The 26,070-nt window shown below is 51.0% G+C and overlaps 1 protein-coding gene across 2 annotated transcripts in view; it reads left to right on the top strand.

Annotated features, from left to right (window-relative positions):
• Window positions 1-26,070, top strand: part of AACS (acetoacetyl-CoA synthetase) — a 53,228-nt gene that overhangs the window by 18,853 nt on the left and 8,305 nt on the right. For both annotated transcript variants that reach the window (XM_055405131.2, XM_055405132.2), the window contains exons 6-14: window positions 5,723-5,837; window positions 6,040-6,121; window positions 9,926-10,073; window positions 14,847-14,927; window positions 15,971-16,095; window positions 21,667-21,731; window positions 21,856-21,978; window positions 23,613-23,726; window positions 24,700-24,825. In XM_055405131.2, the coding sequence (XP_055261106.1) occupies window positions 5,723-5,837; window positions 6,040-6,121; window positions 9,926-10,073; window positions 14,847-14,927; window positions 15,971-16,095; window positions 21,667-21,731; window positions 21,856-21,978; window positions 23,613-23,726; window positions 24,700-24,825 (979 nt within the window). The remainder of the gene's footprint in view (window positions 1-5,722; window positions 5,838-6,039; window positions 6,122-9,925; window positions 10,074-14,846; window positions 14,928-15,970; window positions 16,096-21,666; window positions 21,732-21,855; window positions 21,979-23,612; window positions 23,727-24,699; window positions 24,826-26,070) is intronic.

Genomic DNA, 26,070 nt, shown 5'->3' with positions numbered 1-26,070 from the left:
AGCAGCTGACAGTTCATGTATCAGCCTGGTGACTTCAGGGCCCCCTGTCTGCTGGTACCACCTGTCAGCTCCCAAGGGTGAGCCCTGTGTCCGGGAAGCCCTGGTCCAAGTAACCTGGACCACAGCACTTGCTCATGTGGGCATCGATACCTGTGAGCTTCCCTGGTGGCTCAGATGGTAAAGAATCCTCCTGTAATGCGGGAGACCTGGGTTCAATCCCTGGCTGGGTTAGACGATCTCCTGGAGCATGGTGTGGAGACCCACTCCGGTATTCCTGCCTGGAGAATCCCCATGGACAGAGGAGCCTGGTGGGCTACAGTCCATGGAGTTGCAAAGAGTTAGACATGACTGAGCAACTAAACACAGCAAGGACCTAGTAGAAAGCAGTGACCCCAGAGCCTCAGGTATCTTCTCTGTTCTCTTCCAGTAGCTAAAACCTGCAGGGAAGCACTGAGAGTTAATGATGAGATGGGGCCTGGGGTGGGAAAGAGGAGTCCTGTGGGCCTGCGACGGTCCTCTTCAGTGGTGTGCAAATCTCTACTTAAAAAAGAGGCTCCTGGGGACTTCCCTGGTGGTCCAGTGGCTAAGACTGTGCTCCCAGTGCAGAGGGCCCGGGTTTGATCCCTGGGCAGGGAACTAGACCCTACATGAGGCAACTAAAGATCCTGCGTGACTTAACTAAGACCCAGTGTGGCCGAATAAGTAAACAAAACAGAGGCTACTGTTCTCAGTTTCCAGCATCACCATTTTTAGATGGTCCTCCAGTTTCAATAAAGGGTCCGTTTCTGAAATTTGCAGTGAAGTACAAATGTCTTTCCTACTTTGACTCATTTTCTGTTGCAGATCACTGAAAATCCCTGTAGTAAAGGGAAAATTGCCACTCTCTTGCAAATGCTGATTTTAACTTTTTTTTTGTGACTGGCTTACATTGTTAGTGACTATGAAGTAGTTTCTAGTTCTGTGGCACACGCATGGGGGATAGTTACTGGGCAGTTTACAGGTATGGGGGCAGGGTCTCCATACATGTGGATGGAGACCTGCCCACGGATGATCCTCCTCGCCTAACTAGGCTGGTGATGACAGGACCCCCTCTGTTGCCAAGCTGTGTGCCTGTCTGCATGGGCTGTTTTGGGGCAGGGTGGGGATGCCGCTTTTACTCGAGGATGCTGGTGGCCATTTCTCACTTCCCTTGACACCCCTTGGCTCTGGTCTGCCCTACCACTGCCTGTCACCTCACCCTTCCTCCCGTCCCTTCCAATTCTCCCACCCTTTCCCTTGGATACCCCCACCCCCGCCCCGCAGTGGGCTCAGGGACATCTCCCGGTGGGTGGGGTGCTTGTTCTTCAGATCCCCAACCTTCCAGCCTCACCAAGACCTCCAGGTCCTGTGTGTGTTGACATTTGGTTTTTCCTTTGTGTCACTGTTTACCTTTGAATGGGTGGCTTTTTCAGAGACGCTGGGGTAGTCCAGCCTTTGATAGCCACACATCCGAGAGCCAGGCCAGTGGCTTGTAGCCCTCGCTCTTGCAGAATGCTTTCAGGTTGCTGTGTGTGTGTATGTGTGTACCTGTGCACACGCGTCCATATGTGCACATAAACAGGAGAACTGTTCTCACTCTGGGTGGCTGTCCATGTGATCCAGCACTGGCCCGGCTGTTGGTTACAGCGCTGGGCTGGTTGCTAAGCGCCGAATCAGGTCAGCTGATTACAGGTGTGTTCGTTTCATTGTGACATGAGAGCGGTCACGACTGAGCATCCCTCTCCTGGACTGAAATAGGCCAACAGCTGGTTTCTGATGCTCAGAGATCCTAGCTCGACCCACCAGGAACCCCACCATTATGTCATGGGGTCTCTGAGTCTTTTCACGGTGCCCTGTTCTGACCTCTGGTTCTGAAACACTTGTCTTTGCTGTCTGCTCTCTCTCCCTGTGACCAGGAGTCACTTCCGTAATGTCTGAGCCCCAGGTCGCTGCTCTCTGGTCCTTCTACCTGTGTGGGCTAGTCCACCAGAAGGATGCTAGGTGTTATGGAGAAATTTCTGCCTCCTTCCAGGGCTCCTGTCTGGCCCCATCCTGCTCCTCCCTGGCCCCAGACGTTCTAGAAGTTCTTTCCCTTTTCTGGGCTGGCTCCCCCTGCCTTGGGCCAGCTTCCCTCTGCCCTGGACTGGCTCCCCCTGCCCTGGGCTCTTCTCGTGGCACCCTCAGCTCAGAACGGCTGCTCCCCTTCCACCTGACTGCGGAGCCTGCTGCCCTGCTGCCCCTGAGCAGAGGTGCTCTGCGGAGGCGTCCTGGGATGCTCTGGCCATGGTTCTTGCTTCCTCCCCCTCTTCAGTCTGTGGGGACCCCATCCCTGACTCTCTTCTGCTGCCTGGTGGCTTTCCTGTCCTGAGGGATAGTCTTTCCTTAGTAGAGGCAGTGCTGTGGTTAAGAGCACCAGCCCCCGTGGCAGATGGAGCAACCTGCAACCCCAGCTCTGCCGTTGGCAGGTTGTGAAGCTTTGGGCACGTGATGCTGGTCCTGCCTCAGCAAGGATGTGGAGCTGATCATAGCCCCAGCCTGCTGCTGGGGATGGGAAATCAGATGTGTGAGTGCCTGCCACCAGCTGGAAAGGTGGATGTTGAACACTCAGTACATGTAGATGTTTTCATGGGCAAAAATATTCTTCCCAGCTTAAGTGAGGACTCTCCGACTCTCTTAAAACCCTCAAAAAACTGTTTATTTTGCTATGTGGAGCTTGCTGTTGTTTTCTCTCTCTCTCTTTTTTTTTGTTTCCATGCCCTGCTTGGCATGTGGGATCTTAGTTCCCGACCAGGGATTGAATCCCCTGCAGTAGAAGTGCAGGGTCTTAACCCCTGGACCACCAGAGAAGTGCCGCTCTGTGGAGTCTGTGCATGGCCACCTTGCCTAACGCAGTTCTGCTGCTTCAGCTGGTGGTTCTCACGGGCCTTTTTCAACATAGCCATTTCTATTGTCTGCTGCTCGGCTCCTTTCTGCCAGCTCCTGGCTCCCGGCTCCTGGCTTGGGTGGAACTCCAGGACACCGTGGCAGTCTGGGCACGGAAGCTGGTTTCTGCTTTTTGCCAGGATACTTTTTTTTTTTTGCCACACTGTGGCATTCCAGATCTTAGTTCCCAACCAGGGATCGACCCTGGGCCCCCTGCAGTGGAAGTGCGGAGTCCTAAACTGGACCACCTGGGATGTCCTACCGGACTCTCCTCCATCAAGAGCGATGTATTTGCCATAGATTTCTGTGAGACACTGTTGTCAGTGAGGAAGTGTCCAGCTTAGTAAAGCTTTTTGTGAGGAAAGCGAAAGCTTTTCAGATAATCACAAGCTTTACCCCCTTTTAATCTGTTAGTGTAGTAAATTACATTGGTCTGTAATCTCTTTTTCTGTTTGCTTGTTCTCTGTCATTTTCTGTCTTCTGAAATGGTTTGTTTAAAGGGAATGTTCTAGTGCTTGAGGATATGGCAACACTTGCCTGCAATTCTGTCCCTCCCTGGTGTCTGTGTTAAGAGGTAGACCTTTGACTGCTTTTTCTCCCATGGTTATTTTCTCTTCGGGTGTTCTACTGCTTCTTGGATCATTTTTGATAAATTTATGTCTTCTTGGGGAATCATCCACTTCATCTGCTTTTTGGCAATTTGTTAACAACACTGAACATAGTGCTTTGTCATTGATTAATCTTTCTGAAGTAAAGTGTGATTCCTGACTTTGGATGATTGTAGGCCTCAGTCTATCCATCTGTAATGTGGGGAAAATAATGCTGTGTCAGAGCACTGAATGAATGAATATTAGTAAAGTGTCCAGGATAGTGTATGATACGTGATAAGTACCATGTAAGTGTTGGCTAGAAATATTATCTGTCTTCTTGATCACATTTGTCAAGAGGCTTATTTGATTGATCTTCTTGGAAAAAAGATTTTGGTTTTATTGATCAAACCCATCACAAATTTTTCCTTATAGCTTTATTCCTTCCTTTCTTCTCTTGTTTTGTTTTCCTGGCTACCTAAAGGATGGATGTAGTTCACTAAAAGCAATTGGAAATTAGAAACAGTGACATTTAATTGCTTTGCTACTTTTCCCCCAGATAGATTGTATGTTCTAAGGACAAGGAACTCTGCTTGCCTGGCACTGTGTCTTGAAAATGGATGACACTGAAAGTAGAATCTCGGTTCTTCACTCTTTAGTCCAGAGAGTCACGAATTTTATCATGCATTAGAATCATCTGAGGGGCTTGTGAAAGCCCAGATTGCCAGGCCACCTCAACACTGCTGTCAACAAGACCATTCCTAGGGGCCCTGGTTTCCCCTTGTCTTAAGCATGAGCTGTGCTGACTCCTGGGGAACTCTGAGAAGCAGTGCCTGGCCCACTCCAGGCCAGTTAATTAGTTACCCGGTGAGTTTAGTTAATCGTCCCGCCACAGTTGGCCTGTATCTTGCAATCAGGGTGGAGACCCTTCCATCAGATCCTCACTCAGAGGTTCTGACATCCCTGGAGTAGCCCCAGGCATTGACCTTGAGCTGCTACACTGGGCTTACATGCAAGGGACCAGGAATGCTGGTCCAGGAGTCCGGAGTCTGGTGATGCCTTCCCAGATGCTGTTTTTGTGAATGAAGATGGCTCTGCCATAGTCTGTATTTGTCAGGCTGGAAGGGGAGCCGGAGGGGAGACTGTGAGAGCTTGTACCTGTCACCCTCAGGGCTGCATGCAGGTTGTATCAGTGTGTCTCAAGGCTACACCTGTCAGTTTTGTGTGTGCATGAGAAGTGTGCCTTCTCTCAGCGAGAAGGATGTGCTTGAGAGGGATGGTGATTCCATGTGTGCTTTAAATAGACTGGTGGGTGTGGAGAGCCTGCTTTTTCAAATGGGCTGGTTTACAAGTGTACATGTTTATGGGTTTATCCATTTGCTTAGCAAAAAGTGTCATTTGGAGGATTCAGGTACCTCTGTCATTGAAGATCAAAGAGAACCCAACTGGGACCGCTTTGCATACAGAGCTTCCTTTTGGGGAGGTGCGCCTTCCCTTACATATGCCAGAGGAGCCGTGTTGGAAGGTTCTTTCTGTAAAGTGGGGCACCATTGTGGTGGTGCAAACACCAAGTTGTTTTCCCACTTGATAGACTCAGTGTGTGTCTGTGAGCCCATCTGGTGTTTCTTTGCATTGATGTTTTCTGTGAAGTGATGATCCTGTCTCAGGTGCATGTCTGGTTTGATTGGCTGTCTTTCTTGGCCTCCAGGTGACAGGAATGCAGGGACATGGCTTCATTGAGCCATGGTCATGCTCCCTTTTCTTTCCCTGAAGATACAGTGGTCCCATGGGCTACTGGGAGATTTTGCCTTTTGGATGAGCAACAATGATGTTTCTTTTTGCAGGGGTGGGGTGGGGTAAGGGTTGTGCTACGCAGACTCAGAAGTTTGCAGCGGGTGGTCTTAGCTGCCCTGAGGTAAGTGGGATCTTAGGTCATTAGTTCGGTTCAGTTCAGTCGCTGAGTCATGTCCGACTCTTTGCGACCCCATGGACTGCGGCACGCCAGGCCTCCTGTCCATCACCAACTCCCGGAGTTTACTCAGACTCATGGCCATTGAGTTGGTGATGCCATCCAACCATCTCATCATCTGTTGTCCCCTTCTCATAACCAGGAACCATATTCGCCTCTCCTGCATTGGAGGGTGGATTCTTAACCCCTGGACCTCTGCAACAATGGCTCTCTCCTTCTACCCCAGGGCGTTCTGGACCGGTTTTCTCAGATCCAGCCGAAGCTCATCTTCTCCGTGGAGGCCGTCGTATACAACGGCAAAGAGCACAGCCACATGGACAAGCTGCAGCGGGTCGTTAAGGGTGCGTGGGCTGGCATGGAGGGGCGGGGCACAGGGGCAAGAGTCCTGCCCCAGGGCTCCCAAGAGCCCCTGGTAGCTGTGAGCTACAAAAACAGAGCAGTCGCAGCCCTAGGTTGTTTTACATTTCATAAAAAGAGAGAAAGATCAGTGACTAAGTTTGTCGGGGTCTATAAGCTTGTGTGTTCTTCTCCCCCTGCTTTTAGGACTACCAGACCTAAAAAAAGTGGTATTGATTCCTTACATCTCCTCCAGAGAGAAGATAGACATCTCCAAGATTCCAAATAGGTGAGCCAACCACACGCTGATCACTAATTCCATATGGAACACAGTCAAGGCCCCACTGGGCATCAGGTTCTGTGACTCTTTCCAGTTGGAGTGGGAGCATCTTGGAGGTACAGGGTATCTTTGTTAAAAATTATCATCCCATGGGGACTTCTCTGGTGGTCCAGGGGTTAAGAATCCACCCCGCAGTGCTGGGGACTTGGGTTCAATCCCTGATCTGGGAACTAAGATCCCATATGCTGCAAAGCAACTAACCCTGCAAGCCGAAACTAGGGAGTCTGTGCACCACAAGGAAAGATCCCGAGTGCTGCAACTGAGACCTGATGCAGCCAAAAAAAAATCATCATTCTGTAGATGGGCACTGGAGGGCCCAGAGGGAGTCCCTTGGGGCCACATGGTGACTTAGCGGCAGAACCGAGTCTGTCCCAGGCATCCTCACTCTTCCTGTCTCTTGTCTCTCGGAAGTGGTGGTGGGCTTGGATGGGCCAGGCCATTTGGCCAGAGCGGTTCTGAATAGTGTCTAAAGTGTGTCCACATGTGCATACGTGTGTGGATGTGTTTACACAGATGTGTGCGCTTCCGTGTGTGTGGATGTGGTGTCTGTGTGTGTGTGCACGTGTATTTATATGCATATGCGTGTGTACAAAGGAATGGTGGTGGTGGTGTTAGTCAGTCGTGTCTGATTCTTTGGGGCCCCGTGGACCCCTCCAGGCTCCTCTGTGCATGGGATTCTCAGGCAAGAATACTGGAGTGGGCTGCCATTCGCATGCTTAATACATTTTTTTCCATTTTAGAACCTGTTTTTTGTCCCCCTTGTTAATGGCATCTTCCTTTCCTCTTCTGACATTCATAAACTAATAGACTTCAGGCCTTGAGCACTGAATAAAATGGTGAGCACCTTAATTCTGAATAGGCATCAATAAAATGGATTATGATTTGCTCCAAGTAGAGGTTCTTCCTGAAGGTCTTACTGTCCACCTTATCTCTCTTAAAGAGATCACTGAAGAGAGGTAGGTTTTTTGGGACATGCTTCTTGGCTTGTGGGATCTTAGTGCCAGGTCAGGGGTCTAACACTTCCCCCCTGAAGTAGAGGTGCAGAGTCCTAACCTTTGGGCTGCCAGGAAAGTCCCAAGGAGAGACTTCTGAGATCAGAGGTGTTTACCTGCACAGGTAAACCTATCCATTTAGCCTTGTGTCTGGGCTGTGGGCAAGAGTCTTTGAGCAGCCTCAGAGCCACAGGTGGGGTTCCTGTGTGTGCTATGTGCAGGGATCGAGGGGTGTGGAGGCCTTGCTCTTGGGTGGACATGGCTGAGCAGTTCTATCCGGGCACCTCCTGAGGCACTGAGCAGAATAAAGCTCACTGCTGTCCCCAAGTTTACAGTCAAGCTCAGGGGAAAGGCACACCTGCAGGAATGGTGAGCTGTGACCACTGATCCCAGTAGACACAGCTGTGCTCGCTCAGTCAGGACACAGGCAGTGCCCAGCAAGTGAGATATGAGCACAGTTGCTTCTTTGTGGGAGGGGGAGGCGACACCTGAAGTGACCTTGAGAGGTGGCCCAGATCGGGGGATAGCTGCAGGTACCAGGATTCTAGAGGCTGAAAGGAGCTGCAGCAAAGTGACTATCCCCTGAAGGCTGTGGCCTCCAGCCAGATTGCTCTGGGTCATATGTCAGCTGTGTGGCACTGGGCCAGCGATCAACCTTGCTATGCCTGGGTTTCCCCATCTGTAAAATGGGGATAATAGTACTTGCCTCTCAGGCTTAACAGTGTGCACAAAGTTAGCTGTCAGTAACATTGTCTGTCATTATGAGCAGGTGACAGCCCAGTCAGGAGTAAGCTGTGTCCTCTGGAGCACCCGGGTCAGGACATATAGGTCCTTAACAGGCCAGCCTTACGGCATGGGCTTGTCTCCGAGACTGTGGGAACCCTGCCGACCTTGATAAATTACACCCAGCCTTAGCTCCCTTTTTAAAAAATTTATATATTTTTAACTGAAGGATAATTGCTTTACGATATTATGTTGGTTTTTGTTATACATCAACACGAATCAACCATAGATATGTCCCCTCCCTCTTGAACCTCCCTCCTGCCTCCCTCCCCTCCTTGGTTTTATCGATGGGGTCATAATGCACAGATGCCAGGAGGAACACAGGATGGTCTGCTGGCCCCACAATGACCCGGCTTTTATTTTTCTGTATGTGTTTATTGGTGATTGATGTAAAATGAGAGCATCTAGGAGAATTAACATCCACCACTTCATTTAGCTGCAGACAATGTGGAGAGTCCCCCTCCCCTCTGGGCCACCCTGGGAATCAGGCCCTGTTGCTGTCCAGCTTTCAATTGCTGGGTGCCATAAATAAACTGAAAGCATGTCTGCGCCTGTGTGCAGACACCTGTAACAGGACCACCCTTTTGGCTTTTCATTTTTAGAAGAAACAGCAAAAGTCATCACTATTTACTGTGATTTATAGACTAGTGGAAAGAAGAGGTTTTTCTCTGTGTGAAGCATCTGATAGATTGGGCTCTTTATATAAATGGGGTTCGGATGGGAGGTGGGGGCTTCCATTGGCTGGAGGGTTCCACAGTGAATAATTTTCCTGACACTCTGGAGAGGAGGACTCTGCTTATTTACTGCTCAGAACTGAATTATTTGGGGTGCCCCTTTCAAATGGCCGCGCTGCCCCCGGGAGACAGGCTCATCTTTAAGGATGCCTCCCCTGTGCGTCTTCACTCGCGTGTGCCTGCGTTTGTAAATAGTTCAGAGTAATCCTCGTTGGCAGTTTGTTGCCAGCCAAGTTGAACTGAGTTCTCCCTTTTCCTTGAAAGCAAGTTCCATTTGTCAAAACAGTAGTTTTGTTTTCTTCTCTCTCCCCCCTCTCCCTTCTAAACCAGTGGAGCAACAGGGCTGGGGTTCAGGGATTGATTTTTTCCTACTCATCTCAAAAGAGAGAAATCACCTGTCTCCCAACGTGGCTTTGTGGCTTCCGCTGTCCTGTTTCTGCTCAGAAGACAGCCCCTTTGGTGGCCCTTGATCACGCACAGTGAGGCTTTGAGTCAGCTTTGGGGGCACAGTTGAGGGCAGGCTGTTTAGGCCAGAGCCGACAACTGGGCTGAATCATACTTGTTCCTGGACAGATATTTGTATCTGGCCATTGTAAACCTCAGGATATAGGGAGTCAGTGAGAATAGGATCATTGTCTGGCAGGATTTCTATCATAGAAACTCTCTTGTGGGACCTTGATCCCACCTTCCTGCTGTGACCTTCACGTGTCAGAAGAGATCTCTAAACCTGTCGCCTCCTCCCCTCCCTTCTCCTGGGGGCTGGGGAGATGGGGGTGGGGGGACGGAAGGATTCAGGCCCACTTGGCTCTCATTTTCCCTTGGGGGCCCTGGGGAACAAGGCATTTGCTAATCAGATGCTGAGTAGCAAATGGGAGGCTCCTGGGTTCTGAGGACTCCAGCATCAGTTCAGAACCCCTCCTCTGCAGAACGTGTTAATTGCAAGCGGTCCCCCTCCGCTGTGTTTAGTATTAAAGCACTTAGACTCTCAGGAGAAAAGCCCTTAGTCCCTGTCAGTGGCATTAATAAAGCAAAAATTTCACTCAGTTTTCCTTCAGTTAGCGTAGTCCATGAGCCCTGACTCTCCCTTCTCTCACAAAAGTTTTCAGATAAGGTGGGTCCTGGAGTCCAGGCTGTCATCCAGGTAGACATGGAGGGGAATGAATGGGAGGACTCGGCAGATTGCCCCCCATCCCCCAACGTTCTAGAACCTTCACTGTTGTTCTCCTGTGCCTTTATGCCCACAGCGTGTTCCTGGAGGATTTCCTGGCCACCGGGCAAGGCGACCAAGCCCCCCAGCTGGAGTTCGAGCAACTGCCCTTCGGCCACCCACTCTTCATCATGTTTTCGTCGGGCACGACAGGAGCTCCCAAGTGCATGGTGCACTCGGCCGGGGTAGGTCTGCTCGGGGACTCCCTGTTGGTGAAGGTGGCACCCCATCCCCACTTTCCTGGTAGGGTGCCACATGGAGATCCATCCTCAAGCGAGACAAGGGAGGCATGCTGGCCTTGCTGCTGTGACCCCATCACCACGAGGTCAGGGGTTCTGCAGCGCTGCCCTGGTCCCTCTGCACACGGTGATCCCTGAGGGGATTGTGAGCCCAAGGGATGGGTCTTGCCACATTTTAGACAGAAGGAAACAGGATAGATGAGAACAGGAAATATCAGCACATCACAGGTCTTAGGAGGAGTTGGTGTGGTTTCTCCAAACTGTCATCTAAGTGCAGGTATGGATGGGCAGGTGCAGGGCAGCATCATAAAACTTCTGTCTGACAGTGGGTTGGGGTCAAAAAGTTTGAAAGACACGGGGTTGTTATTGAATCCAAACTTGATCTGCTCACTGCCTAACAGTCCAGTAATTGGGAGACGAGACGGTGACGCAAGGAATAGCAACTTCATTCAGAGAGCCAGGCGTCCGAGCGGGCTAGGGCCCTAGAGCACCATGTTATCAGGGTCTGGATCCCAGTTTATTTTATAGAATAGAAGCGGGAGGAGATGAGGAAAAATTAGGCTGAAAATCTTGCACAATATCTCCTGGCTTAGCCAGCCTCGGGGAAGGGATGTGTTAATTTCTTCTTTCCTGCAGCCATTCCCAGGTGGACTGAGTCAGAATGTAATCCTGTGAACTGAACAAAGGCTCTTTAGTTTAACTTTCAGGCAGAGGGGGCAGGTTCCCCAAGGCAGGCTATTATGTATGCTCACAGTTATAGCCAGCATCTTTTTAGTGATTATAGTAACAGAAGCAATCGAGAGCAAACTTTAAAGTAAGAGAAACAGATCCATCATGGAGTCGGATTTTGTTCTTCCCTGTTAACAGGTTACATTACAAAGTACAACTAATTGAATGATTTCCCAAGCTGCGTTAGTCAAAAGTCTGTGCTCGCAAAATAGCATGGACCTGAGGGGCTTAACGGAGAAGGAAATGGCACCCCACTCCAGTACTCTTGCCTGGAAAATCCCATGGGTGGAGGAGCCTGGTAGGCTGCAGTCCATGGGGTCGCTAAGAGTTGGACACGACTGAGCGACTTCACTTTCACTTTTCACTTTCCTGCATTGGAGAAGGCAATCGCAACCCACTCCAGTGTTCTTGTCTGGAGAATCCCAGGGGTCGGGGAGCCTGGTGGGCTTCCATCTATGGGGTTGCACAGAGTCGGACACGACTGAAGCAACTTAGCAGTAGCAGCAGCAGAGGGGCTTAAATGACAAAGATTTACTTCCTCTGTGTTCTCGAGGCTGGAATGTCCAAGATCAGGGTGTGGGCAGGGTGGCTTCCCTCTGAGCCTCTCTCCTTGGCTCAGAGGTGGCTGCCTTCTCTTTGTGTCCTCACAGTGTCTTTCCTCTGTGCATATACATCCCTGATGGAGCTCTTTAAAAAATATTTACTGTTTATTTACATGGCTGCAACAAGCCTTAGTTGTGGCATGTGGGATTGAACCTGGGTCCCCTGCATTGGGGGCACAGCATCATAGCAACTGGATCATGGGGGAAGTTGTTCTTCCTGCCATTCCCAGTGTCTCTTGGGTGTCTGAATTTCCTCTTTCTGTAAGAACATCAGTCACAGTGGATGATAGCCCACACTAATGGTCTCACTTCCCCCCCTCCTGGAGGCCCAAGGGTTATCTGAATGGAGAGACCTCACGTTCTCAAACAGCTTTCTAGTTTTGCTTGGTCAGATGGTGGTATTTGAAGATGAAATATAAAATTTCTCTTATCCTAGCTCATTTAGCTTTTATAGATGTTCTCTGCACCTAGAAACTGTTTGAATCCCTGCCTTAGGAAGGAAACATTTACACTGGAATCACATTAACACCTTATACAGCTCTTTACACAGTGTTTTCATTAGAACTTGGAAAAGAGTTAACACATTACACAGCTTTGTTATTACCTGGATTTGGGTCCACGGACAGTCTGATGGCAGGTTATGAATTATAACCACCAGATGCACACAGCTTGTTCATATACAGTGGGCAACTTCCCAGAAGCCCTGGGGCGGGAGGGAGGGGATATCAAGGGCCAAAGCCTTGTTTTCTGGAAGCAACACTGGCCAAGCCAAGTGGCCTTTAGGAGCGAGTTCTTCTTTTTTTTTAGTTTAAAAAATTTTTTTTTCTCTCTCTCTTTTTTAATTGGAGGCTAATTATTTTACAATATTATATTGGTTGGTTTTGCCATACATTGACATGAATCCGCCCTGGGTGCACATGAGTTCCCCTTCCTGAACCCCCCTCCCATAGGAGCGAGTTCTTGCTGTTGCTCAAACCATCCTGTTTCATCACACTGAGTCTGGAGTGCCCACTCTAAGGTGTGGCTGCTGGCATCGTGCTTCCCCTGGAGGGGGCGCCCCAGTCCACCTGGTCAGAAGCCTAATACCTAACCAAAGAGATGAGGCTTTTTAGAAACCTTGCAGGCGAGGGTGGGGTGTATGTGACAAACAGCACATTTTAGGAAAAGCTGAAATGTCCAACTGTACTTTTATTTTTAGTGCTACTTGCCTAGTGAACGTCACTTTTTTAGGAGTGGAACATAAAAATATATTAGATCTAATGTAGTTGGCTCATAAAATCATTGTGCCTGGTATATTTAGGGTGTGGAAAAGTCAGGGAAAGTTACTTAATTCTGGCTTCGCTGGGCTCTTGCACTTCCAGAGAAGTGACTAAGCATCTTTCCTGTTTTCAAGAGTGATCTGGAGAGGAAACTTGAAAACAGCAAGCTGGGACTGCCAGCACTGACTGTGCCCCTAGGGCTGTTAGGGGGTGTGGGCCTGGTTTGCTGGTTTGTGTTTTCTGAGCCCATGAAAGAGCCAGAAAATAGCTTCCTTCTCTTCCCTTTTTAAAATGAGTCTTCTTGCCTGACTTCCAGGAAACCGTGTTGATTGTATTTCCTGACCCTCAGGGAAAGTGTTCAGACTTGCCATAAATATTTAAAAATTAAGAGAAGAACTATTAATTTGACTCATTAAGATTCATACTTTGGTCACCTAAGGCAAGGAGCTGACTCACTGGAAAACACCCTGATGCTGGGAAAGATTGAAGGCAGGAGAAGGGGATGAGATGGTTGGATGGCATCAGTGACTCAGTGGACATGAGTTTGAGCAAACTCTGGGAGATAGTGGAGGACAAGAAAACTGGCGTGCTGCATTCCATGGGGTTGCAAAGAGTCAGACACGCCTTAGTGACTGAACAGCAACAACAACAACAAAAGGTTCATAAGCTAAGGACAGTTTTGTGCTGTCAACGCAGTGAGGGTATGGGACTTCCCTGGAGAGCCAGTGGTTAAGACTCCGAACTTCCATTGAAAGGGGCACAGGTTCAGTTCCTGGTCAGGAAGCTAAGATACTATAAGCTGTGTGGCACGGTCAAAAACAAACAAACAAAAAATGGGGGTACTAGGCAAATGAACAACATGTGATGGGTTATGAATAGGCTGGGCTTATAAAGGCAGACCATCCAGGCAGAGATAAAGCTTAGATGCTGATTTAAGGGAAATGGGAAGGGGATTTGCCTCAGGTTTGTCTGATCTGGGAGCTCCGAGTCCTTTCCGAGAATTTGCTGTGTGAAAGGTTGGCATTCATCAGAAGATTTCCCAAAATGTGTGTTGTCCCCACACGATCACTCACCACTCTGAGTGAAAACGATGTGTATTGTGGGATTTTCCAAAGAAGCCTGTGACTGTCCTGGGTTCTGGCCCCTGAGCCCACAGTGCATGTGCGGTAAAGCTGAGGGATCTCAGCTCTTGCAGACCGAGGGTGGCCTTGGAGAACCCTCCCAGCAACCTTTCTACCACCATCTACCCAACCCCGTGTGGCCCATCCCTCGGCAGGTTGCCCCCACTGCGGGCCTGGTGACAGGGTGCTGTCCAGGACAGACTCTGGAATAGGGGCTCTGGCCTTGAGTTAGAGAATTTGCTGGGCAAGATTGTTTCTTTTTTTTTTAAGTTAATTAATTTGTCTGTGTCAGGGCTTAGTTGTCACCTGCAGGATCTTCGTGCTTCGTGTGGATCTTTTCGTTGCGGTGCATGGACTCTAGTTGTGGCACACAGGCTCAGGAGTTGCGGCACATGGGCTAGTTGCTCCAAGGCATGTGTGATCTTAGATCCCTGACCAGGAATTGAACCCACGTCCCCTGCATTGCATGGCAGATGCTTTACCACTGGGCCACGAGGGAAGTCCCTGGTGGGTAGGATTGTTTCTGTTGTGCCTTCAAAGGGGTCATCTCCTAATGGCTTGTTTTTTTATTTCTCTTGGGTCCAATGAGGGTTGCAAGGCTCATTTTAATATGTGAGTCCCAAAGGTTCATAAACATCCAGGACTATCATTGTTGTCGGCCAGCGGATGCTGTCTGTGGTCAGACTGAGTGCAGTGGTCCAGCCTTTTCAGGGGTTTTGGAGGGGCTGCGTCCCTGGTCTAGCTTTCAGATCTTGTGCGAGATCCCCTGGGTGCCTGGTCACGTGGCGCTCAGAGCCTGCAGGTCGGCAGGAGAGGGTCAGGGTTTCCTCTTGTGTCCTTTGGGAGTCTCAGGGGTCAGGTGACAGAGGGATGGGAGATTGCTCGTCACAGCAAGGCTGTCAGAACTCTGCCTCTTCCTTGACCTCTCCTGCTCCGGGGCCAAGTGTCTGTTCTGTACATGCCTTTGTGCCCCGGAGGAAGCTGCTTGGCTCATTCACTTCTCCCCAGGGGACGCTCATCCAGCACCTGAAGGAACACATTCTTCACGGCAACATGACCAGCAGTGACATCATCTTGTATTACACCACGGTGAGTGCCCTCCAGGGCGGGCTCTGGTTTGCTCAGGTAGGGGGGCGTTTATCCTTACTCTCCTTTTCACTTCTCCCCCATCACATGTGTCAATAGTCAGAAGTACAGCTCAAGCTGCAGGCTGCGTGCCCCAGACCCCAGACTGCATGCATGAGACCCCAAGCCGTGTGCAGCTGACTCGTGACTGTGTGCATGGACCCCAGGCTGCGTGCATCTGACCACAGACTGTGTGCACGAGACCCCAGGCTGTGTGCATAAGACCCCAGGCTGTGTGCATAAGACCCCAGGCTGCGTGCACATGGCCTTTGCTGTGGGATCCTTCCCTGTCGATCTCAGTCTCTCCCTCTGCCACTGCCTTCTCCCCCCAGGTGGCTGCCTCCTTAAATTGGCACCAAGGTCCCTCCTTACCTTGGCCTGTCCTCCTGTGTTGACCTTGGTTGCCACTGGGAGACCTGGTGCCCTGGGGAATTCCAGAGAAACAAAGGAGACTGACTGACAGTTCAATTTCTTGAGCCTGTAGAGGTGGGGAGGCGAGTCACGTGACTGAAATCTGTGGCTCACCAGGGGCGGGGGCAGGAACTTTCCAGAGATGCCATGAGGCTGGTCATTCCTTACTCCTGTGGAACAGTAAAGGGACTCTGACCCATTCAAACTGAAAAGGAATTTGTTGGAAGTTGTAGGGTGCTGCAGGTGCCAGCACTATTCCCCGTGTCCGATGTGGATGGGCCACTTCAGCACCCAGTTCTTGGTTTGTGTGCACCACATGACCACTCTCATCTCTGTGACCCTCAGTCCCTCTTGTCACCAGCGAGGCTGCAGGAGATGTTCTCCGACATGTCTTCGTGTATACGTGTATGTTGATCCACGCCGTCAACTCTTGATGGGCAGTTGCCAGTTCAGGGCATCTCATGTTTGGACAGGCAGTTCTTGGCAACTTTGGCTCAGCATTGGATGGTTTCTAGGGATGTGAGAGGCTGAGTGACAGGGCCGAGAGCAGCCCGCCCAGCACTCGGTTGACACGTGTTCCTTTCTGTCCACCCCAGGTTGGCTGGATGATGTGGAACTGGGTGGTGTCTGCTCTCGCCACGGGGGCCGCTGTGGTCCTGTACGATGGCTCCCCCCTGGTTCCAACACCCAATGTGCTCTGGGATCTGGTTGACAGGATCGGGTAAGTGCCCAGGATGCTCAGATGCAGGGTGGCCGCTGTGAGGGTCTTCTGTCGTCTGGAATGCTTCACAACCCCCCTCCCTGTACCCCACCCCTGTCTGTCCACGTTCTTCTCTTGGTGGGGGGCTGTGTGAGGATGTGTAGGTGCTGAGGGCAGGTAACGTTGTCAAGGAGGTGGGAAGGGGTGGGCACCCCAACAGGGACCGACCAGTCACATCTGTGTGGTGAGGAGGGGGCTGCCCCCTCCCACCCCTGGCCCAGGGGTGAGCTCTGAAACCTCGGACGCCAAGAAAGGGAGCATGGTCTTATTTCTGGAACTCTGGATTCTAAAAGCTTGCAGAACAGCTCAGCAGAGAGGCAGAAGAAGGGCTTATTAGAGCCGTGTTTTACACGGAGTGAGATAGAGGGTGATCCAGGCTGAACGTGCTAACCTGGCCAGGGGATGCTGTGGATCCTCTCATCCAGGGCAGGGTGGGTCCGTCCCTGGAGAGTTCCCAGTGTTCGGCCTTCGCAGCCGCCTTGCTGCAAGCCCTCAGGGCTGACCAGTGCCTCGAGGGTCTCCTGGACTCAGCAGTGTGCCCAGACGCCCTGCTGCCAGTGCTGCAGGCGGGCATCTCTGCCTCCCCGCAGTCCCGTTAACAGGGTGACAGGCGGGCATCCTGACGACAGGGGCAGAGTCAGCTGAAGTGGAACATCAGGGGAAGGGCAAAGTGGCCCCATTTATCCCCCAGTCCCGTCCCCCTCGTCATTGCTGGAAACCGTCAGAAGACCCTGTCTCATTAGCACTCTGTTGGCTGATGAATTAATCATCACCGGCTGATGCATTCTCGCTGCTGTGGTTGCTGGTCACTGTTGGCCTAATGGTCGTGTTTCCAGGAATAAGAACACGGCAGCTGGCAGAGCTCCTGGGGCCCGGAAGTCAGCCACACTCTGAAATGGTCTAATTACTTTCCGTTTGAGTCTGCTCGCACTGGGAAAACAGAATGAGCCACAAATGTTCTTAAATCCTTGGCCACTAATATTTTAAATCTAACTCTGGCCTGGGTAATATTTAAATTCTGACATTTGGCTCACGAGCTGAGCCAGGAAGGTTATTTCCTAATGAGATTGTTTCCAGCAAAAGGTTAATCAAATTCCTGGGAACTTAGGCAACTTAAAGATCTTTGCCCTTAAGACCTGTAAGCTGGGTGCAGGTGGAGGCATTTCTGACGTGTGTGTGTGGGTTACGGAAGAGATTGGAGAGACAAATGTACCTCCCCAGGGCTTAGAGCTGATGAAGTTGAAGGCTGAAGGACCCAGGGAGACCCAGCTTTGAGTGTGAGTAAGTGTATGTTTGTGTGCACATGTGGATGAGGGAATGTGTATATGTGCAGAAGTGTGAGCATATATGTGTTTAAGTGTATGCAAGTGTGTATCTGTACAAGTGTGAGCATATGTGCACTTGAGTGTAAAAGTATGTATATATGCACAAGTGTGAGTCTCATGTGCTTGAGTGTGAAAGTGTGTATATGTGCACAAGTGTGCGCCTGTATGCACTTGAGTGTGAATGTGTATATATGTGCAGAAGTGTGAACATATATGCACTTGAGTGTGACAGTGTATGAGCATATATGCACTTGAATGTGACAGTGTGTGAGCATATATGCTCTTGAGTGTGACAGTGTGTGAGCATATATGCTCTTGAGTGTGACAGTGTGTGAGCATATATGCTCTTGAGTGTGACAGTGTGTGAGCATATCTGCACTTGAGTGTGACGGTGTGAGTGTGAGCATATCTGCACTTGAGTGTGACAGTGTGAGTGTGAGCATATCTGCACTTGAATGTGACGGTGTGAGTGTGAGCATATCTGCACTTGAGTGTGATGGTGTGAGTGTGAGCATATATGCTCTTGAGTGTGGCAGTGTGTGAGCATATATGCTCTTGAGTGTGACAGTGTGTGAGCATATCTGCACTTGAGTGTGACGGTGTGAGTGTGAGCATATCTGCACTTGAGTGTGACAGTGTGAGTGTGAGCATATCTGCACTTGAATGTGACGGTGTGAGTGTGAGCATATATGCTCTTGAGTGTGGCAGTGTGTGAGCATATATGCTCTTGAGTGTGACAGTGTGTGAGCATATATGCTCTTGAGTGTGACAGTGTGAGTGTGAGCATATATGCTCTTGAGTGTGACAGTGTGTGAGCATATCTGCACTTGAATGTGACGGTGTGAGTGTGAGCATATATGCTCTTGAGTGTGACGGTGTGAGTGTGAGCATATCTGCACTTGAGTGTGACAGTGTGTGAGCATATCTGCACTTGAGTGTGACGGTGTGAGTGTGAGCATATCTGCACTTGAGTGTGGCAGTGCGTGAGCATATATGCTCTTGAGTGTGGCAGTGTGAGTATGAGCATATCTGCACTTGAGTGTGACAGTGTGTGAGCATGCATGTCCATGAATGAGTGTATGTGTGCATCTGATTGTGTGCAGGTGTGCATGTGCGTGCCTGTGTATATGCATGTATGTGTGCTCACGTGCCTAGGTAAGTGGGAGCGGGGGAGCACACGCGTCTGTAAGCAAGTGTGTATGTGCTGGCCTGTGATTGTGTGCGTGTGCAGGTATGCACATGGGAGTGTACATATGTTCGCAGCCCAGTAGACTGTTCGTAAGCATGTGCCAGGCCTCTGCCTTCCATCCTGGTTTGATCTGTGCCCTGGACACTGTCCTCCGGGCCCCTCTGACCTGGCCTTTCTCCTGGCTGCGAGGGCTGACTTGCTGGGTTCAGTGAGGCAGGGGCCATCCGGCAACCTGTGAGGGGTGAGTGAAGGACACCCCAGTGCTCCGGCCGCCTCCATGGGTGAGAGGGGAGGAAATAATGTCCATACATTTAGAGACACAATCTTTGTTGACTATCATCGTGGCAGCTCACAGGCTTACTAACACATTTCATAACTGAGCGATCATGTTGTAGGTGTGAACAAGACTCTTTTAAAGGACAGATTGTCTTCTTTGGGGTGTTTCTAGGCTCCCTGAATCTAGCCCAGGGAACATTCTGATTGGGGTTAAGGTAGAATTCTGAAGTCTTTGTCCAGGTTTTTAACTGAGCTGGCAGTTCATGTTTAGGACTGGGAGACTCATGTTCCAGGCCAAGGGAACAGCAGGTGCCAAGACCCTGAGGGCAGAAAGAAAGGACCAAGATGGGGGTGTTGGGGAGGCTGGAAGGAGGCCCTTGTGGTCCGGATATGGGAGGTGGGGCGGGAGGTGATCCACCGTGATGAGGGCTGATGAGAGGTGCGGGCGGGATCCTGAGCCCCCCGGGCTTTCCGGGCTGTACCTGCAGGGTGGGTTTCTCCTGAGTGAAATGGGACACCACTGGGGCCCTTGAGGGAACTACGTGATCCCCGAAAACTATGGCGTTGAGGGCACGTGAGAGGAGATGGGCTCAGGCTGGCAGCTCCTCGTCTGCGCGTGGCTCCTTGCAGAGCTCTGGGGCTTGGATCCTGACCCAGCGAGCTGGGAGCTGCTTCATTTCTTGTGGGGTGATTCCCAGCTCCGCTAGCTAAGAATAAAGTGTTGAGCACCCACATAAGGGCACCTGTGCTTTGTGAACTCTGTTTTTTAAGCCATCTTATGCAAGCCCTGGAGACAGATGGGGAGGCCTCGCCGCTTCTTCAGACAAGCAGGCCTATGGGCTGGCCCCGGGGACGCTGTCTTAAGTCTCTACACATAACCAGGGTCACGGTTTGCAGGGACACCTGTGAATTAAACACCCTTCAGGACCACAGACAACCCTCGGTTTTTGGGCAGGGAGCAGATGGCAGATGAGCTGAAATCTATGTGTGGTTGGTGGTTGGAGATCTCTGTACGTGTAGCTGGAGGTGGTCCCTGGTCTTCTGTTAAAATACAGATATTCCTGAAGGGGCTGAGACCTTAATGCTCAGAGTGATCTGGAATTAGTCACACTATCTGAGTTTATGAAATTAGCTGGGGTGGGGGACTGGGGAGGGGCTTGAGTATGTTTCCTGCTCCCTGCAACCTCTCAGCTTCCAAATTAGCCATCATTAGGGCGCAGTGCGGAGAAGGCAATGGCAAGCCACTCCAGTACTCCTGCCTGGAAAATCTCATGGATGGAAGAGCCTGGTAGGCTGCAGTCCGTGGGGTCGCTAAGGGTCGGACACGACTGAGCAACTTCACTTTCACACATTGGAGAAGGAAATGGCAACCCACTCCAGTGTTCTTGCCTGGAGAATCCCAGGGACAGGGGAGCCTGGTGGGCTTCCATCTATGGAGTCACACAGAGTCGGACACGACTGAAGTGACTTAGCAGCAGCAGCAGCAGGGCGCAGTGACCCAGGAGGCATCTGAGGTTTTAGTGGCGGCAGGGTGTCCCTGAAAAGTGAAGAGAATAAGGGACAGGAGGTGTGAAAGACAGTAGCTTTGAGACCCCCCTCACCTCCTCCCGCCCCCATGGATTCTGCACCTCCCAGCCCAGTGAGCCCTGAATCACCCAGCGTTTTGTGTGTCTCTGCCTCTGAACATGAAACAGAGCATGGCTGTCTCCTTGGAATGAATCTCGCCAGTCAGGTGTAAAGGGATAGGTTTTACTGCCCAGAGAGGAGAGGCGAGACCTGGATTTTTTTTTTTTTTTGGCCATGCCACATGGCATGTAGGATCTTAGTTCCCCTACCAGAGATCAAACCCTTGCCCCCTGTACTGTCAGGGAAGTCCTGGAACCTGGATTCTATGGCCTCCTTTGGCTCCCAGGAGAAAACATCCTTTACCTAGGAAGCTAGAGCTTTCATGTTGAGGGCTGCCTTGCTAGAAGGAAGCAGAACATTAAATAACAGTCTCTCCTTGAAAACACAATATTTATACTCACACAATGTGTCATTCTCAGCGAAGACTCGGGGATAAAGGACTGTAGAATTGAAACGTTCAAAAAGAAGAGGGGCAGTTTTGTAAGTTTCATACAAACGTGAGCTGATTTAAGGGAAGAAGATGGGTCAGCAATTCCAAGCATGGCACCTCTTCTAACAAAAGCTCATGCAGCCCTCTCCACTTCCCTGGAAAATTATCTTGTGAGCTCAGAATTTGAGGGGTTTTGATTCTGTGGCCTCCTTTGATCTCTGAAAGAGATCATCCTACAGTTAGGAAGATACGGGTTTTTTTTTTCAGGGTCTTGCAGCACATAGGCTTCTCTAGTTGTGGAGTGCAGGCTTAGTTGCCCTGCAGCATGTGGGGTCTTAGTTCCCTGATCAGGGATTGAACTCTTGTCCCCTGAATTGGAAGGCAGATTCTTAACCACTAGACTACCAGGGAAGTGTCCCCAAAGATAGTGGGTTTATGTACAAACAGTTGTTTTAAGTAGAGCCAAAGGTTAATGAGAGCCTGAGTGCTGTGTCACTGCTGGCCCCAGAGTAACACAGGTATTGTGACTTGCTTTCAACTAAATATTAAGTATAAGTTTAGCCCAGAAAAATGATGTGTCTCGGATTTTGCAGCCTCGTTCTAAATGGGTCACTAATAGGAGAAAACTTTGGTTACCTGCAATATGGAAGAGCCTTGACGGGTTTCTGGTGTTTTCTTTCTGTCAGCATCACCATCCTTGGAACGGGTGCTAAGTGGCTGTCTGTGCTCGAAGAGAAAGACATGAGGCCAGGTAAGCATGCCTCCCTGCGCATCCGTCCCTGGAAACGAAATCAGATCCTCTGTCTTACCCGTTTCCTGCAAGCCAGCACAGGGCGTTGGATTTGGCTGTAATCTCTCGGTGCTTCTGGCTCTAGTGGAAACCCACAGTCTCCAGACACTGCACACGATCCTGTCTACTGGCTCCCCACTGAAAGCCCAGAGCTACGACTACGTCTACAGGTGCATCAAGAGCAGCGTCCTGCTGGGCTCCATCTCAGGTACGAACCTGTTGTGTGCCTGTGCCGTAGAGAGGGTTCTGGAAGGATCAGAGGACTTGGGGACCAGGCTTGACTGCCCAGTGTGCTTACTCTCTGACCCAGCAAGCCCACCAGCTTGAATCTATTGGTATAAACAATCAGCAGGGTGTGCTCAGTTCATGTTGCTGATTCTAGGGAGAAGCTGCAGACAAGGAATTAGCAGTTCCTGAACTTTTGCCAGGGTGGGAAATATACACATGCACCTCACATCAGTTGTAACCTTAGATCCTAAACGACTGATTCTGGTAGAGCCTGTTTTCTTTACAAAAGAGAAAACGAAGTTCGGGCGTGCTAAGTGACTGAGCCAGGACCACCTGCTAGCAAGGGTACAGAGTAGAATTTTTAAAAAAGCAAAAATTTATTAATTTGGCTGTGCTGGGTGTTAGTTGCAGCATATGCAGGATCTAGTTCCCCGGCCCAGGATCGAACCTGGGGCCCCTGCACTGGGAGCACAGAATCTTAGCCACAGAACCACCAGGGAAGTCCCAGTGTGGGATTCAGACCTGGTTCTGTTGTCCCAGAGCCAGAGTTTCCCCGCCATCCCCTGGTCCTCCCCAGATCCTGCCTGGTGGGCAGGGGTGTGGTGGTCGTGTGGGCACAGGGTCGTCTTCCCAGGCCAGCCCAGCCCATCTCGGGGCAGCACGCCTGTTAGGATCTCAGTCGGTCCTCCCACCCCTGTCTGGTGAACCCAGCTCTCATCCTGAAGCAGAGGAAGCAACACTTCTGCTCACGCCCTTGTGCCTCCTTTGGACCCCGGGGGCTGGTCCAACCTAGCTGGTCACTGCAGTGAACACGATTCCCCGTTTTTGTGAGAAGCATCAGCCAGTGTCTGGATCGTCGAGTCTAGGAAGGGACAGAGTCGGGGGCTCCTTGGGTGACCCCCACTCATACCCTCCCCACTTTCTTCCCTGGGCTGCCATCTGCCTCCACCATGCACCTGGGTGGGCCCCTTGCATGTCTCTGCCCTCAGGACATCCCGCCCTGCAATCACGTAGGGCCCTGCCCTCCCTGGGTGCCCGCCCTAGGGGACAGTTGTCAAGGGGGTGGTTGTCCAGGTCTGGGGGTTAATGCCATTTCCCCTTGATGGCACCCGGAGTCTGACTCCCTTTCAGGCTCCTTCCTGAAATCAGAGTGTTTCCCATCGGGCACATTGTCTCTCACGTGAGACTCGCCCTCCTGGGACCACAGGCTTTCTGCTTCTCGGGTGATTAAGTGAACGTGAACCACAGCAAAGAGCCTTTGCACGTGACCCACCTCCCGCGGCAGTGCCTGCGGGCGGATCTAACAGGCCACACTTCAGTCTCCCACGAACCTCAGTCTCAGATTTCAGTGTGACCGCGGGAGGTCGTTCACTGGTTTCTCCTCCAGCAGGAAGTCCTGGTCAAAAAAATAAATAAATAAACCACCCAGACCCAGGAGGTTTGTGCCAGTTTCTGAATAACCTCCCTGCTCTTTCCTTGAAAAGAACCTCAGCTGTCTAGAGACAGAGTCGGAGAGGTTGTCCTGCAGGGTCTTTTCTCCTGGAGGGTTCACCAGTGAAAAACACGAGCAGCTGGTCTCGGTCTTGTGAATCCGCCATCTCCTCTTGCTGGCAGGTGGCACTGACATCGTTTCCTGCTTCATGGGCCAGAATCCATCCATTCCTGTGTACAAAGGGGAGATTCAGGCTCGGAACCTGGGCATGGCTGTGGAGGCATGGAATGAGCAAGGTGATGCCCCCAAACCCTTTCTGTCTTTGTGACAAGGCATGAGTGGTGACCCGGGTGCACTTGGGTGTATAGCTTTGCTGGGGGACAGTAGTCCAAAACTGCCCCCTCTGAGGGGCTACCTCTCCCCACCAGCACTTGCAGACTGCTGGCCTCTGAACCTGGTTTAACCCCCACTGGCTCCCCATCTGCCTTCAGCTTGAAGCAGAGGAATAGGTGTTGGTTAGGAGCATAGACCGGAGAAGGCAATGGCACCCCACTCCAGTACTCTTGCCTGGAAAATCCCATGGACGGAGGAGCCTGGTGGGCTGCAGTCCATGGGGTCACTGAGTCGGACACGACTGAGCGACTTCACTTTCACTTTTCACTTTCATGCATTGGAGAAGGAAATGGCAACCCACTCCTGTGTTCTTGCCTGGAGAATCCCAGGGGCGGGGGAGCCTGGTGGGCTGCTGTCTATGGGGTCGCATAGAGTCGGACACGACTGAAGCGACTTAGCAGCAGCAGCAGCAGCAGCAGGAACATAGACGGAGGGCCATGTGCTCGGCATGCAAGGCGGGCATCTGAGTTTTGGAAACACTGCTGAGGCTGCCCCACCAATGGCCTCATGTCCTAACCTTAATAAGGACATGGGGTAAGATGCAGGCACAAGGGGCAGTGTGCTGCCACCCATGCAGAGTTTAGAAACATGCACATTGACGCTATTCAGATGCAAGTGGATGTAGTAAAAGTATTAATACACACAAGGGAATATTACAGCGTTCCAGTTGAGAGATTTGGGAGAGTTGTGTGGGGAGGGATTAGCGTGGCTTTCTGTGATGTCAGAGGGACGGGCAGGGGCGTGGGACCAGCTCCGTAGCTTTGTGTGTGTCTGAAATGCTGTATAATAGCTTGTAGTTTTAAAAAAAGGAGAGAAAGAGCGCCGAGGTGTGGCCGTGGTGTGTGCTCAGCGTACCTGTTGCCCCTCCCCGACCAGGAAAGGCCGTGTGGGGGGAGAGTGGTGAGCTGGTGTGCACCAAGCCGCTTCCCTGCCAGCCCACGCACTTCTGGAATGACGAGAATGGCAGCAAGTACCGGAAGGCGTATTTCTCCAAGTTCCCAGGTGGGTCGAGGATGCAGGCGGAGCTGCCCAGATTCCCGCCGGGGCTGGGCCTTCGGGATCTAATTCTGGGTGCATCCTCCCCCTGCCAGCCCCCTCTCCTGCTGAAACCTGGTGAGGCCGCTCCTGTCTCCTTCCGCCAGACGGGTGATGATGAATTTTTGATCAGTATCTTGTCACTTTCATCTTGAAGCCATCATACGAAACTCTGATCTGGGTTTACTCTACTCTTAACATCCTCCGTGCCCATAGCTGCTTGGCCCTGAGCCCGGCACTTGGGGGCTGGCATGAGCCACTTGTTTGCCTGTGTAGGGGCAGGGCTGCAGGGGTGGGGTGGTGGTCGCTGCTCCCTTACCCAGACTTGTGTGCCTATTCAGGGAGAGATGCCTGTGCAATAGGTGTCTGGCTGGGGTTTCCACTGTCTCACACCCCGTCATCCAGTCCTCAGGGAGGTGATGGGAGAAGAGAGCTTTTGCAGTGGGATAATTAATTTCAGGCCTGTCACTCACTCAGGCTGCCCTCTCCGCTCATCTTTGGAGCGCCGCCCTGCCCCTGAGCTGGGAAGTCTCTTTATTTAAAGCTCTGATCCCTGCCTCCTCCTTATCTTATTTCATGAGCAACCTTGAGTTATTGCTGCTATGTAATTCATAATTTGGCAAGCCTTCTGCTCCAGAGTTATTTATACCAAGTACTTGCTCTCTTCAGTGTCTAGAAAGGTGGTTCGATTTTGCATAAACCACATGTGGAAAATCAGAAGGTGGCAGGTGACTGTCAGGGGTAGAACGTGCCGCCGATCCCTCTTATTTCTCTGCTCAGCCTTGCGTGTCTCCGTGTAACGTCCCATCTGAAAGCCATTGTACCCAACATAGCACCTCCCGTGTGAGTTAGCAGGAACATCCCCCGCCCATGTGGCCTGGTCCTTACTGGATGCCTGCTACGTGTAAGCCCCACCTTGGATCCTGCCAGGGTGTAGCTGTTGTGACATACTAAGGCAGAGAAGAGAAAGGAAGGGGAGGGAGAGTCACGTTCCTCAGATGATCCTGAAGAGTCAAAGGCTTCCGTCTAAGGGAAGGATTAGAACCTCAGCTTGAAGACTCATCTAAGAAATGACATCTCTTCATCTTCAGCTCAGTACACTGCTCCTTGAAAACTGTCTTTGCTGTCACTTTTTGTTACGTATACAAGGGTTTACATGATAGATGTCTCTTCAGGATTAATTTCATAAAAAGCCTTTTTTTTTTTTCCCTT

This window comes from Moschus berezovskii, chromosome 19 (assembly GCF_049115385.1).
Source record: "Moschus berezovskii isolate FMDL1 chromosome 19, NW_MosBer_1.0, whole genome shotgun sequence".
NCBI lineage: Eukaryota > Metazoa > Chordata > Mammalia > Artiodactyla > Moschidae > Moschus > Moschus berezovskii.
The sequence above is the reverse complement of the archived record's forward strand: the minus strand, read 5'-3'. Positions and strand labels throughout refer to the sequence as shown.